We start from the raw sequence: 16,270 nt of genomic DNA, 5'->3' as shown, positions 1-16,270 counted from the left end.
TGCATATTATCAACCAAAATGCACTATCATCTAACCCTTAAATAGGTAAAGTTAGCAGTTAAAATGTTAAGCTATGTTATTATTCATTCACATTGATACAGTTAAACATTCACTCTATATGACAAAGTTTTCTTTTAAAGATTTCATCAGTTATGCTCTTTAAAAGGAAACGTATACAGGAATTTTTGTCTGCTGATAGACATACTATTGATATTTAGGTCTGTAGTATCCACTATTGACTGCAAGGCTTGCAGATGTCATCTTATCATACACAATGCCAGGTATTCAAGTTAAGGAAGATTTTCTGGCAAAAGCCATAGACTGGAACTAAGCAGACTATGCACTTACGACTGTAACATTCAATATAAAAGGAAATAATTGTAATATAGCATCAATAATGAACATACATAGTATCTTAAAAGTGTTGCGTATCATCCTCTATACTTAACACTAAGAACTTTGTTTTATTTATTTTTTCCAATGTAGGGCTGCTACAGACACGGAAATATATTTGAAAGGTGTTATTAGCAGATAAATCTAAACAAGCAGATTATGGGCCTTTTGAGAGAACTGAGAACCTATGGAAAGTTCAGTGAATGTAGAAGTCAGCTAAGCTGGCTTCTAATTTACAAATATATGGCTCTTAATATATTATCTCATGGTTATGCTTTCTTGAAACTTTTCAAGTATTTGGTATTTCTCCAAAAATAACGATTTTGGAAACTTTAGAAATCAGTTTCATCATTACTGAGGTATCAGAACAGACTAAGGTATAAAACCTATATGCATTTAAGCTGGGCATAGTGGCGCATGCCTGTAGTCCCAGTTCCTCTGGAGGCTGAGGCGGAGGGATGGCTTGAGCCCAGGAGCTCAGGACTGCGATGTACTGTGCTAGTGTCTGTGAATAGCTACTGCACTTCAGCCTGCGCAATACAACAAGATCCTGTCTCCAAATAAACAAAACAGAACCTAAAAAGTAACTTTAAAAATAATCTACGTTTAAAAGCTATGGTGACAAGACAGAAGAAAAAGTCAACAGGCTTCTCCCCAGTGGCCCTCAGAAAGCTAGAACAATAACGAACTTATTAAAAATTCTGTTGAAAGTTCAAATGCCTTCAGTGTGCGAGAGTTTATTCTTCCCATTTCAAAAATTATAAATTTATAAAAACTATTCATTTTAAACCTAAATAAAAATTACAAATTCAGAGTGACAGGAAAAAAAATGAGAGGAGCCATATTTTATTTTCTTTCCCATTTGTTCACTATTACTATTTATTTCTATGAATAAAATGGAATAAAACCCTGAATTGATAATGTCAGAAGATAATGATTATACAACCATGATGTTTAAAACCCAACACCAATACAAACTTGTTAGGTAAAAACTGTTTAAGCATCAGGTTACATTTAAAATTATTTTATCCCTTCATTTTACTCCTACGGTTCCCTGCTTTACTACTTTCAGTTCAGCATTTGCTACGTTTATCCACAACACTGAAATTCTTTTTCAAATAAATTAGCACATTAAATTGAACCAGAACTACATTATCTCCACGTTGGAAGCAACTTCAAGGCGATTTAGTCTAATCACTCTTCTGATGCATTCATATGTCCTTTCAGCTAGTTCTTGAGACAGAGAACTCTCTCTCTGCTGTACCGACTTCAACAGAAAGCTGCCTCTCTATTAACAACTGAAAACTGTCTCATCATAGCTTTCACCTATAAATCTAGGTTAAGCATTCCCATCCTTCTGAACTAATTCCTTCACTTCCACCCTATCTCCACACAAAAATTTGAGCTTCTTACACTTGTACATTAGCTAATAGGAATTTTAAAAAGCAAATGGAGAATTATAGAAACTCAAGAAAAAGGGGAAAATGGCTCCCTTTCCTAATATATGTTAAAATTAATTTTAATTACTGAATTACAGAGCAACAATGGCATTACAAATATGTCAAAATTTTGGAAAATACATTGAGGAATAAAAGGCAACATGGAAGGAGTATTTTAAGCAAATTATCTATATATTTAGTGGTAAAAAATAAATTGATTTTATTAGTTTCTTTGTTTTAAAGCAATTAACTATTGAAATCTAGATGGACTACTAGTATTTCTTACAATATGTATCTTAATCATTGCCAGTAAAGACCATTAAACATTTTAGTTCTTGATTCACGAACCAGTGACGCCCATAGCACAGACAATGCAGTATTTTCAAGTATAAATTTAAGCACCAATACAATAAGATCATGTAGTATTAGAATCTTTATTTTAATGACCAAGTCTGAAAAGGAGTAGGAAGTGGAAGATTTTTTATGTCAAGCACACCTTTTAAGTTGTAAATATATGTCTTTGGCAATTATTGTAAACACCAACCCTATGCTATCTATGGTAAAAACAAGGCACTGCTAATTAATTTAGAAAAATGAGATTTATCAAATATTCAATAATTGAAGTAATATAACTCTTATTTATTTGTAAGTCTGTCTCCGCCACTCAACCCTTAAGCTCTTCAAGGCCGTGACGTGTGTCTAATTCATCCTTGTACATGCAATACCCATTAAGGGGCTGCATACAGTAACTGAATGTTTGCTGAGTAACTGTTAGGTGGCCTTTTATTATTCTTGAAATCACAAAACTTTTCTACTCCAAACTTCCTCCTGATAACAGTAAGAGTTTTGTACATTAGGAAAACATTTTTCAAAGAAAATATTTCCTTAAGTAACAATTACACTAAAATCTCTTTCTGTACCTTTGTGACATCCATTTCCCGAGAAGCAAGCTGGCTTTGAATTTCCTCTAGTTGATTAATAGCTGAAATCTTTTCCTTTGTAACCTTTTCCACCTGGGCCTCCAGTTGGGCAATATTCTGAGACAAGATCAACATCTGTAAGGGAAAATAAAAGTCCTAAACAATAATGTCATTTGACAAAACAAATACCAAAACTTTCTTGAATTAATAGCATCTCAGCATAGTCACTGGGCTCTGTGAGCCATTTCTCTGTGGATTGGGTATGTTCATTTTTCTCCTTCCTCTATTCACCTATGCCCAGTGAACTGAAATATGTACTTCTCTCCTATTCATCCCCCTGATCTCTAACCTTAGTTTGAAAAATGTATAACAAGGTGATAAAATCAAGGTGTTGGTTGAAACCCTAAGGTGACAGATATCAAACACCCAATTAAGTTATGAAACAGCGTGCCACAGATACATTCAGAGGAGATACAGAAGCAGACAACTCTTAAACCCTTCTTCCACATGGAGGGTATAAAAGGACAGATGGGGAGAGTTAGGGAGGAAGTTCTTTACAGAGAGCAACTGGTCTGCTGTGGGTCCCACTACCCTTCCCCCAAAACCAACAAAGACGAGGCTCTGTGCAGTGCCCTTTGTTGGTAAAATCCCAACCGACCCCCTATTATCTAGTTCTCCCTCATTTCTCCTATAGGTTTCAGCTCAGCCATTATCTCCTCTCCTCTAGGAAGTCTTCCTTGACTCCAGTTTCCAGCACAAAATAGGTGACCCTTCCCATGTTCAGGGTTGATATTCAGCTAGTGTGCACTGGGACAATCATGCCTGTTGTTTGTAGCCTGTGTCCACTCTCACTATTTCCCACACTGTAGAGATTAATATTTGGAATATCACTATGGCATGTGCTCCTACAATCTCAGTATATATACCTCCGTCACACCACGACCTCTGTGTACCTCGACCACAGTACTCATCCCACTGTTTTTAGTTGTCTGCTTCTTCATTAGAGTAGAAGTTCCTCAAGAGGTACCGAATATTTGATGAATAAATTATTAGAATAAATGGCTTTCCAATGGACTCTATGGATATTAGGTTCTCAGTTTTTCTTCTCAAGATTAGAAATGCTTTCTAGATCTTAGATTTATCTTTTATAGCTTTTGGTTTCCAATTACGTTTTGTTCTTTTCCAGGAAGTCGCTCTTCTAGGCTCTTAATTTCTTACTGTACTGGCAGTTTTTAAAATGTAGAAGCAGCAAAATATATAGGAATATCTATCAATTTTTATCTGTGAAAACAAGAACTGGTCCCACATTTTAAATAATGATGTTTGAAATTTACCATTGTATGCTGACATGGGTGTGAATTCAGTTTTATAACTTAAATCAATTACTAAAATTCTATGATAAAAATAAAAATCAACATTGAACCAAAGTTGTAGTAAATTAAGACCCTTAGATCAATCAAAGAAAGACAGGTGTCTGCCTTTGAACTACAGAACTAGCTAAAGTTTACCCTATGAAAATAATTTAGGCAGATATATTAATTAACTTTTCTGAAGGTAGTGGAGAATTGTATATTTGACTTATGGTTGTTTAGATGTCCCTATCATCAAAGGATTGTCTACAAATCTAATTTTCACATACAATTAGTTTTACTAATAACAAACTAAAAAAATATTCTTGAGCACATTACAATATAAACCTAAGGTTGAAAAGAAGTTAAATATAACAAATCAAAAATATCAATTTAATTTCTTAATTTAAAATTTTGAGTTCACGAGTACACATATCATGAATGTGTAATTATGGCTTTTCTGGAACCATATGACAGCAACAAACTTCAATTACCAGCTACTAAAAATCATATTTTACTTATTTATGTGGACATATATAACTGACGGTAAACATCTTAACATCGTATGGTTTTTGAAGTAAATATACTTTTATTTTGCTAATTATAAATTCTAGTCAATTTCTCTTCTAAGGCATGTCACAAATCTCTCCCGTTCCTTAGGATTCCTCCCTCTGCCACCCGTCATTTCCTTACTTTGCCCACTACCTGTCTGCTACCTCCTGTCGCGCACTTTCTGAGGTCTCCCCTCCTGTTGTCACACCTTCTTTTTCCCCACGCCCACCATCTGGAAGTCAACATTACACGGCAGGAGCTTCTCCATCCACATCTGTTGCAGAGCCAGAAGTAACACAGACACAGCTGCAACACTGCTGGATGTCCAGGACGTTGACATCAGGTAAGTCCTTTAAACTTTGACAGGGGCAAGGAAGAGACAAGGACACCCAGGTTGGGAGAGGTTGATAGAAATTTCTGCAGAGCAGTCCCTAGTGTATTGAACATGGTATGAAGCTCTACTCCCTATGCAAGAGATAAGAATTAAGGATTTTAACAATGGATACTGTCAAGGAAAGCAATTGAGAAAATGTGTGGACCTCAGGGGGTGCTCAATAAATAAATGATCAATGACTGAATGAACTAACAAAGCTGAGTGCTCAGTGCAACCAAGGACCATTAATGAAGATAACACACAAACTCACAGCAAGTACCGTTGATGGGGAATGATTCAAACCTGTCTAGGTAGAAGGCATCTGTTCTCCTACAGTTTCCCACACAAATGGAATTTTTTAAAAAAAGAAAAGTAAGGGAGGAATTAAAAAAAAAAAAAAAACAGAAAGAAAGAAAATCTGTAAGTTTCACAAGTATTCCTACTGTTAGGAAAGCAGAGGTTCTTGTTCTAGCACTAACTTTAACTACCTAGCACTTACAATGTTATAATTAATTGGTTAGTCATTATGTTCTTGTGCCAGGCAGTGTGATATGCATTCTCTCTTTAAATCCCCTTAGAAAGGCCGGGCAGCGTGGCTCATGCTTGGAATCCTACAGCTTTTGGAGGTTGAGGCAGGAGGACTGCCAGGAATTCAAGACCAGCCTGGGCAACATAATGAGACCCCATTTCTACAATTATTTTTTAATTAGCCGGGCACGGTGGCACATGCCTGTAGTCTTAGCTACTCAGGAAGCTGAGGCAGGGGGATTGCTTGAGCCAGGTAGTTGGAAGATATGATGAGCTATGATCACACCACTGCATTCCAGCCTATGTGATACAGTGAGACCCTGTCTCTAATAAATAAATAAAAAATAAATCCCCTAGAGAAGGAATTATATCGAATTAATTTTATTTGAAAAAATGAGATTCAGAAAACTAAGTAACTTGCTCAAGTTCATTCAAACTAATAAGTAAAAGGTAAAGCTGGGCTTTATATAAAAGTCTGTCTGCTTTTACTAACATGAAGGGCCAAGAATTCTATCCAATAAGGCTCCTTCTCTCTTTCTCCAAAACAATAGCCACAAGCTAAAATTTATTAAATGCCCATGGTAAGTCAGACATTATATTAGATATTTTCTAAACATTATCTGACTTAATTCTATCAATTCTTGATGTATTAACTTCATTTACTCCTCTGAAACTTAGAGAGGTTAAGTGAATTGTTCAAGGTCACAGAAAGGTCAAGCTGGGTTCAACTCTAAATCCTTTTACTTCAAAACCATTTTCTGCCATTTCCTGATGAGAGTTGGAACCTCAGTGCTAGGACCACTGTCAGCTCTTTATTCACACATCTTTATTTAGAGCAGGACCTTGAGACAAATGTCAGGGCTTCCTAGGGACAAAAGCATCTTCAATGACTCTAGCTCAGAAATGTGTGGTATTGAATACAGACCTAGAAATAAAGTCACACACATACAACCATCTGATCTTCAACAAACTTGACAAAAATGTGCAATGGGGAAAGGATTCCCTAGTCAATAAATGGTGCTGGGATAGCTGGCTAGCCATATGCAGAAGAACGAAACTGGGCTCTTACCCTTCACCATATTGTGGTGTTTGCTAGGTTTGCTGTTTGCTATTGATACCATTCTCTCTTATACAACACTCAGTCCTACATGGGCCTTGGGAAAGAATTGATGACTAACTTCTCAAAAGCAATTGCAACAAAAGCCACAAATTGACAAGTGGAACCTAATTACACTGAAGAGCTTCTGCACAGCAAAAGAAACTATCAACAGAGTAAACAGACAACCTACAGAACGGGAGAAAATAGTCACAAATTATGTATCACACAAAGGTCTAATATCCAGAATCCATAAAGAAAGTAAACAATTGGCCAGGTGCGGTGGCTCACGCCTGTCATCCCAGCACTTTGGGAGGCCGAGGCAGTTGGATCACGAGGTCAGGAGATCGAGACCATCCTAGCTAACACGGTGAAACCCCGTCTCTACCGAAAATACAAAAAATTAGCTGGGCGTGGTGGCGGGCGCCTGTAGTCCCAGCTACTCGGGAGGCTGAGGCAGGAGAATGGTGTGAACCCGGGAGGTGGAGTTTGCAGTGAGCCGAGATCGCGCCACTGCACTCCAGCCTGGGCGACAGAGCGAGACTCCATCTCAAAAAAAAAAAAAAAAGTAAACAATTGAAAGAGCAGAAAACAACCCCATTAAAAAATGAACAAAAGACATGAACAGACACTTCTCAAAAGAAGACACACAAATGGCCAACAAACATATGAAAAAGTGCTCAAGATCCCTCATGAATGATATGGTTTCGACTTCTGCCCAGCCCAAATCTCACATCACATTGTAGTCCCCATTGTTGGAGGGGGGGCCTGGTGGGAGGTGATTGCATCGTAGGGGCGGGTTTCCCCCTTGCTGTTCTCATGATAGTGAGTTCTTACAAGATGTGGCTGTTTAAAAGTGTGTAGCACCTCCCCTTGCTCTCTCTTCCTCCTGCTCCAACCACAGAAGACATGCCTGCTTCCCTTCCACCATGACCGAAAGTTTCCTGAGGCCTCCCCAGCCATTCTTCCTGTTCAGCCTGCAGAACCATCAACCAATTAAACCTCTTTTCTTTATAAATCACCCAGTTTCAGGTATTTCTTTATAGCAGTGCAAGAAGAGACTAATACACTAACCATCACAGAAATGCAAATCAAAACCACAATGAGATCCCATTTCACACCAGTCAGAATGGCTGTTATTCAAAAGTCAAAAAACAACAGACCGTGGAGAAGCCACAGAGAAAAGGACACTTCTGCTCTGTTGGTGGAATATACATTAGTTCAGCCACAGTGGAAAGCAGTTTGGAAATTTCTCAAATAACTGAGAACTACCATTCTACCAGCAATCCCATTACTGGATATATATTCAAAAGAAAACAAATTGTCTTACCAAAAAGACACAAACGTACTCACATGTTCACTGCAGCACCATTCACAAGAGCAAAGACATGGAATCAACCTAGGTGCCCACCAAGAATGGACTGGATAAAGAAAATGTGGTACATATACACCACTGAATACTACGCGGCCATAAAAAATGGAATCAGGTCTTTGGCAGGAACATGGATGAAACTGGAGGCCATAGTGTGAAGTGAATTAACGCAGGAACAGAAAATCAAATACTGCATGTTCTCACTTACAAGTGGGAGCTAAGCATTAGGTACTCACGGATATAAAGATAGCAACAACAGAAACTGGGCATGACTGGAGAGGAGAGGCAGGGAGCGGGGCAGGGGTTGAAAAACTAACTATTGGGTACTCTGTTCATGTAGGGAGTGACAAGATAATTTGTAAACCAAACCTCAGCAACATGCAATATAACCAAGTAAAAAACCTGCACATGTACTCCCTTGAATCTAAAAGTTAAAAATAAATAAATGATAAATAAAAACTGTGCTGCATTTCTGTCACCACCTTTATTCATGAAACAACTGTCAGCATAAGAGAGAGGTTCTGTTACATATGAAGGTACCTGGAACACTGCCAGGCACACTTCAGCCTTCATTTTTCCTTTTTTATCAGGAATTCTCATCAATGTACTTCTACACAGTAGAACTACTCAGCAAGGCAAATGGTTTCCAGCAAACAACCAAAAAATACAAATTTCCTAGGTGTGAACAATAGCTGGTGTTTGCTATTGATACCATTCTCTCTTACACAACACTCAATTCGCAACTTCATCTCCTTTCCATGTCTTATTCATGTTGGTTACAGGTGGCGTTCCTTCCCCCATACTCTGTGTTTCTAAATCTCATCTATTCTTGGAAGCTCAATTAAAATGCCATCTTTTCCACAAAGCCTTCCACGATCTCTGGCAGACAATCAGTTCTGATCCTCTGAACTCTCAGCATTTTAGTCATAACTTCTCAATGGCATAGGGACTTTTTTCTTTTCCTTGTAATTCATTCCTTCATTCATCTAATATATACTGAGCACATTTTATATGAGAGGAATGTGCCAGGCATTGAGGATGTTACATGCAAGGGACTCACTGAACTAGGGGAAGCAAACTATTCAACATGAATTTGTAATGAATTGAGTTATGGGAACCCACAGGAGACCATCCCAATTCAGTTATGGGAGGCGCTGAGAGGAGATGGTACCAAGAAAAACTCTTGGGCAGGCGCAGTGCTCACGCCTGCAATCCCAGCACTTTGAGTGGCCAAGGAGGGTGGATTGCTTGAGCCCAGGATTTCGAGATCAGCCTGGGCAACATTGCAAAAACCTCTCTACAAAAAACACAAAAAATTAGCCAGGCATGGTGGCACGCCTATGTAGTCCCAGCTACCTGGAAAGCTGAGGTGGGAAGATTACCTGAGCTCAAGAGGTTGAGGCTAAGTGAGCCGTGATTACCCCACTGAGCTCCAGCCTGGGTGACAGAGTGAGACCCTGTCTCAAATACAAACAAACAACTCTGAAGAATCAGTGAAAGAGGGCAGAGGAGGATTCCTCTAGGCAGGGGGCAAAGCATACGCAAAATCCTGCACTGAAAAAAACAGTATGGAAGATAGGCATATGTGCATGCTTGGGGAAGTACAAGTAGGTCAGTGTGGTGAGGGTGCAAAGAAGAAAAATGAAGGAATATAAGACTTGAGAGCCAAAGAGAGGAAGAATATTGTAGAGTCTTCATGCTATGATAAAGGATTCTAAATTTTATCCAAGGTTGCAGGGAGACGTGAAAGGATTTCAAAGCAAGAGCCTGACATGTTGAGAAAGATCGTCCCAGCGGCGGTTTGGAGAACAGATAGGAAGGAGGTGAGACTGCAGGCAAGGACACCACAGGGGCTACAGGAACCAGCCAAGGATGAGATATGGATAGCAGTAGGACGGAGATACAGGGCAATGTAAATGCTCAGGGGCTTAAGTCTTAGAGCCTGGTGATGATGAGATGTGTGGGGTGAGAAAGATGGGGGAGAAAAGGGTGACAAGATTTCTGTGCTGGATAACTGGATAAACAGTTGGTCCACTGGGATAGGGAAGGTGGAAAGTAAAGCTGGTTTGGGAGCTCAGTGTACAGTTAAGGATTTAGAAATCAAATAGCTTTAGTCCTGAAGCTTTAGGTCCTAAGGCTATATATACATGGAACTCAAGCCACAGTACTGCTAAAGACACCTAAATCTTTAGCTCCCTGCTCAACTCTAGAACCTCCTATCAAGCTGCTTTCTGGATGTGTCTTCTTTATTGCCTCAAAGGCACTTTAAACTCAGAGTAATGTAAAAAGCACACATCATCATTCTCCCAAATCAAGAATTTGAATTCAAAGAAATCATAAAAGGAAAGAGAATCTTTTAAGGAGAATAAAACTGAAAAAAAATCAGTAAATATAGCACAAACAGATCTTCAGTGAACATAGCAATGGTAATTTCATTGGCTGTGGCATGGAAGTTGAAGTAAGTGAGAGGTGACAAAATAAAGACAACATGTATGGACAAATCTTTCAAGAAACTCAACTATTAAGAGAACGAGTCAAAGAGGGAGATGGAATTACTGAAGTGGTTTCCAACTTTGGCTGCACGTTGGAATCACCTGGGTGGGTTTCAAACATACTGACACCTGGATGCTACTCTCAGACATTTTGATGTAATGGGCTTGGGGTACTGTTTGGACAATCAGATTTTTAGAACTTCTTGTGTAGCAAAAATTAAGAACCACAGATTAGAAGAAAGATTGTTTCTTTCAACAGTAAGAGACATTTGAAAGTATTTTCCTGAGGATAAGAAAGAGACTGTAGTGAAGGAAAGATTGATTCAGAAAAGTGGAGGGAACAAATGGAATGAGTTCGAGGGGGTGAAGGAAACGGCGTCCATGGGAAGCGGAAAGGATTAGGAAGAGGCCTTTGCCATTCAGACTGGGTTGGAATACAGGTGAAAATTTATTTTAAGGCATGGGGAAGATAAATAGTTGAGGTGGTCATCACCCAGTGGCTTTAATTTTCTGTGTTAGGGAAGTAAGGCTCTCTGCTGAGAATAAGAGGAAAAGTGGTATTATACAGAATTTGAGAAGACAAGTGATGTCCAGACCGGGACCGTGAAAATCATCTCCAGACCGGGACTGCAATAACCACTTCCAGACCTGGACTATGAGAATCACCTCCAGCTGATCTCCAGGCATCGATTCTGCTTCTCCTTCCAATCCATTGACAAAATGATTTTTCTCAAATATAAATGGCATCGTGACACTGACAAATTTAAAGCCATTCAATGGCTTTCCATCCCTTTTTCGACAAAACTGAAATCCTTCATATGGATTTTAAAGCCATTCATGATTCCATCCCAACATAAGTCTCCAAACTCATTCCCACTACTCTGCTCCTCTCTCTCTATGCTCCAGCCATCAGGGCCTTCTCCAAATTCCTAGAAAGTGCGATCCTTTCCAGGTCCAGAGTCTTGGGTATGTTATTTTCCTGGGCCTGAAACCCTCTTCCCCTCTTCACCTGACCACTCATCAATGCTTTCAGGTCTCATTTTCAACATCTCTTTCTCAGGAAAGTCTTTCGTGACTGCCTAGACGAGGTCAGATTTCTGTTACACATGTCCACGGTATCCTAAACTGAACCTTATGGCTTTATTGCAATGATGATCAAAAACTCACTTATGAAAATATTTGTGTAATGTCTACTTCTCCTATGAGTTTGTAAGCTTCATGAGGAAACTGCATCATTCCTGTGACTACAACATTCCCAGCTCCCCCAGTTAATATCTGTTGAGTGTGGAATGAAGAAGAGAGAGGAAGGCATAAGAGGACTGCTAGAAAGCACTGAAAGAACCATGGACACTGAAGACCTGGAGTCTACAGCTGTGTCATCTGCAAGGCTGTGCGATTTTTACCAGCTGAGATCACCAATCCAGGGCAGAGAAGGTAGGTAGTAGGGTTTTGACAGACACAATTTTAAAAAATGGATAAGAAGACAAGGACATTTACAGAAAATGCCTGAGTTTACTCTTATTAAGACTTAAAACTCACAGGGCAGAAGTTGTGATTTTTCTCTATACATATCTTTAGGCCTCCACATTGCTTTGCACACAGTACATTCTCAGTATATATTGATTGAATGAGTTAATTATCGTACATTGGAATCTTATAACAACATAGAATTTAGAGTACAAGCTGTGAGTCCACTTTTCAAAACAAACATGTAACGCAGTTGTTTTGGTTACTTGATGGACCACAACTTGCTCAATTCGAGTCTAGTCAGCAATTTTAAAGCTAGGTCCCACTCAACTCTGTATTCTAGTTTGTGAACTCTTTTTCAAAGACTGCTCATTTCATGCTATCTGTTCCTTTCGTCTTAAATTTCTCTCTTCATCTGGTTGCCATCATTATTCATCACGTAATTTGTCAGAACTGATTTCAGACAGAGCGCATAATCACTTTTTCTTGGTTACTCAGTTTCTTACAAGTGTTTTCATCTTCTGCAGGTTTAATTTAGGGGTAGGAGATAAAGCAGGGGAGTCATCTCTCCTGGATTTAGCCAAGGTTGAAATAAAATCTGGGTATCTTCATAGCATGCCTCTGGGAAACATGACAGAGGGAATCCAACAGAATGGCAGGATTTACAGTAAATTTTGTAATTTCATTTTATGGAATTTAACTGATTATTTTATCTGAAAAGATCAACACAAACTATTGAGAAATATATGAAATGATAAAACATTTTTATGAACTCTAAATTATAAGAAATTTAACTACTTACATAATAACAATTTTAAAATTTAAGGTTCATTCAAGAACTCCAGCCTAAGGAATCATCAGTGGCATCGTAAAAAACCTTTCTTCTGCAATGTGGATAACAGCAGAGTCCTTAAGTACCTTTGATCCCATGGACTCCCTTTCTTTCGTTATTTCCTTTTTCATCATGTCTTTCTCAATGGCCCTTTTCTCTTGCTGAGATGCAAGTTCTTTTTCAAGTCGCTCCGCCTGCCTCTCCAGCTCCTTCCTCAACTGGTCACACTGGATTAAAGCCTGCCAGGATAGAAGAGATTGAAAGAGGAGTTTCGAATTTGGAAAAAATATGGGGAAAATGAGATAATTAAGCTTTAAGTATATTTAAAATAGTTAAAATTCACTATAAAGCCTATTAGAATAATTTTGTATTTGTTTATCAATACCACTTATTGACCTAAGAGAGTATCCAAATGTTACATGTATTGACATAGTTCAGTTTTCATGATTAAAGCCATATTAATTAATCAATGACAAAATTCAGGTAATGAACCTTGATGAAGGCCACAGATGAGTCAGAATTTTAAAAAAGGGAACCAGGAAAACTAAGCGCTCGAATATTTTCCATTACATATCATGTTTCTACTACAAGAAATACATAAGCATCCAACTTAACTCATTTCTTATTTGCTCATGGATAAAAATTATTGGAATACTTCAAATGATAGATCAAAATACTACAATGAAATGTTGAATATATCATTACACACAGGCATCTTTTGTTTAATACTATATAATAATCAAGTTTCCTTAAATATAACCAAGAGAAAATTTAGTTCACTCCCCTTAAACATACAACTGAAGTAAAAATTATGTAATAATCATAAGTTAAATGGAAAGACTCAAGACAGTATTCACTACTTAGTTTTATGAGGATCTTCCATTTCTGGTAAAGTTCATAACTGTCCTTTACTGTAAATTTCCCACTCTGCATTTCCAGAAATAAAAACTCTCTAACTTCATTTTGGCCACTTTTACCATATCTTTATTTATAACACCCAATAATAAAATATGACTTCAAAAATCCCAATTTGGAGAGGTCTTTTTTTGTATAAATGTATGGGGTACAAATGTAATTTAGTTACATACATAGATTGCATAGTAAAATCCCAATTTTTAAAAATCCTAATAAAAGTAAGGTACTATAGCATCTTATAGTCTTATTCCAGTGGCCCTTATGTACGATATCCACCTTACACAACCTCTCTTTTCTCCTGAAATGGTAGAAAGAACCCCAGGTCTCATATAACTCACATGCTACGTGATTATAAATTTCATAGTCACATTTGATTTTAATGGAGACTGAAATGGCCTCAGTAAGCACTGTAAGTTTTATGCATAGTTATGCTTCCCTCTGGTGAAAGCTGTAATAAATTCAGACAATAAATATCTAGGATATGTGAATTTTCCTCTCTTCATCTGGAAAGCATTAAACTCTGATTTCTTTTGGTCTTTCTGAAAAGTTTCTATGCTCCCAGGCATAAAATGTAAAGGTAAAATTCAATTGTCTCAGATTAACTAATAAACAAATGCAATGAGTAAAAATGATTCTTCTAGGGAGTTAGTCCCAAGTCCAAATTCCAGCTGAGAATGCCTGGAAAAGGAAATTTTAAATTAGATATTAAAATAAATGAAAAGGCATACTTTTTCTATAATTTAAGCCCTTGGAGCTTGAAATATGAATTAGTTACTTTTGTGATTCGAAATGTAATTGCTCTTGAGAGATTTTTCACATGAATCTAGTAAATGTTCATAACTCTCCCTGATATAATGAATACTACTGGTATGAATAGACAAAATGCTTACTTAATATAAACCAATATATCCAATCAGAAAGTTTTCAATTGAACAAAAACTCAGGAGTCAACATCATTAAGTATAGGAACAGCGGAAGAGACTGAAGATCTAAAACCAGGCTACCATGAAAGGCACCTACAGAATCAATTCAAAGAACTCAATCAACTAAGGAACAAGCAACAGTAAATAATCCTGGCACGATAAGAGGTGTAATGCCAAGATAGGATGATACAGCGAAAAGCACAAAGTGAGAAGCTGTAAAATCATGTAAACAAAACCACTGCTAAGGCTTTGGTTTTGTGGATGGTCTTCTCTCTATTAGGACTAGCCACCACCAATGGTTGAGGATGAGTAATGAGCAACACAACACTGATTACAAATATTAGGTTAAAACCTGGTTATTGGCCGGGCGCGGTGGCTCATGCCTGTAATCCCAGCACTTTGGAAGGCTGAGGCGGGTGGATTGCTTGAGGTCAGGAGGTTGAGACCAGCCTGGCCAACATGGTGAAACCCCGTCTCTACTAAAATACGAAAAATAGCTGAGCATGGTGGTGTATGCCTGTAGTCCCAGCTACTAGGGAGGCTGAGGCAGGAGAATTGCTTAAGCCCAGGAGGCGGAGGTTGCAGTGAGCCGAGATGGCGCCATTGCACTCCAGCCTGGGCAACAGAGCGTGACTTGGTCCCCAAAAAACACACAAAACAAACAAACAAAAAACTGGTTATTGACGTCTCTTAGCGTGTAACCAACAACTCCATATTATCAAATAGCTTTTAAGGCTAGGCGCGGTGGCTCACGCTTTTAATCCCAGCACTTTGGGAGGCCAAGGCAGGCGGATCACGAGGTCAGGAGATTGACACCATCCTGGCTAACACGGTGAAACTCCGTCTCTACTAAAAATACAAAAAACTAGCCAGGCGTGGTGGTGGGTGCCTGTAGTCCCAGCTACTCGGGAGGCTGAGGCAGGAGAATGGCATGAACCCGGGAGGCAGAGCTTGCAGTGAGCCGAGATCACACTACTGCACTCCAGCCTGAGTGACAGAGCGAGACTTCGTCTCAAAAACAAACAAACAAACAAAAAAATAGCTTTTACTTTTATTTGCTTTGATTTTAACATATATGCTCGGTCACAATGAGGAAAATAGAAAAGCGTAGTAACACTTGGAATCAGAAAAATGATTTATTCTTTCTAAAGATAACTCAACTGCACCGCACATACTAAAAGATTTGGGTGTAGTAAACAAATATTTATACACTATTTCCATTAAAGCTTTCTCTTAATTCTAGAGTTTCTTCTCCTATTTTCCAGAATCCCTGTCGATTGAGTACCCCGATAACCATTCAGTAAAGACATAGTAACCGACTTCTCAAAGGCTAAGTCAGTAAAAAGTCAACTACCATCAAATGATGGATATTTATAGTAACTGAATGCTATACATGGGCAATTGCCATTAAATGATAGATCTTTACAGGTGACAAAGTTAATTTGGGGCCTGCGGCTGTTATTTCTCTCAGTAGTTCCCAAGTCCTGGCTTCTCTCCCTTCCCTGAACACAGCCCTTTCCTTGGTGGAAATGGCTGTAGGTCTTAGGAAGTTGGGGAATTATACATTCCCCCCCATCCAGCAGACTCATTCCTGAAGGTACATTTTCTTTTCTGGGAAA

At 38.4% G+C, this 16,270-nt stretch overlaps 1 protein-coding gene across 12 annotated transcripts in view; it reads right to left on the bottom strand.

Annotated features, from left to right (window-relative positions):
• Positions 1 to 16,270, bottom strand: part of SDCCAG8 (SHH signaling and ciliogenesis regulator SDCCAG8) — a 248,663-nt gene that overhangs the window by 161,759 nt on the left and 70,634 nt on the right. For all 12 annotated transcript variants that reach the window (XR_007721686.1, XR_007721687.1, XM_050771396.1 and 9 more), the window contains 2 exons: positions 12,900 to 13,052; positions 2,753 to 2,887 (listed from right to left, as the gene is read on the bottom strand). Coding sequence is in view for 10 of the 12 variants with exons in the window: in XM_050771396.1 (XP_050627353.1) it covers positions 2,753 to 2,887; positions 12,900 to 13,052 (288 nt within the window). In the remaining 2 variants the exon portion in view is untranslated. The remainder of the gene's footprint in view (positions 1 to 2,752; positions 2,888 to 12,899; positions 13,053 to 16,270) is intronic.

The sequence above is a fragment of the Macaca thibetana genome, chromosome 1, assembly GCF_024542745.1.
Source record: "Macaca thibetana thibetana isolate TM-01 chromosome 1, ASM2454274v1, whole genome shotgun sequence".
Lineage (NCBI taxonomy): Eukaryota > Metazoa > Chordata > Mammalia > Primates > Cercopithecidae > Macaca > Macaca thibetana.
Note: the sequence above shows the minus strand (reverse complement) of the source record. Positions and strands in the feature narration are given on the sequence as shown.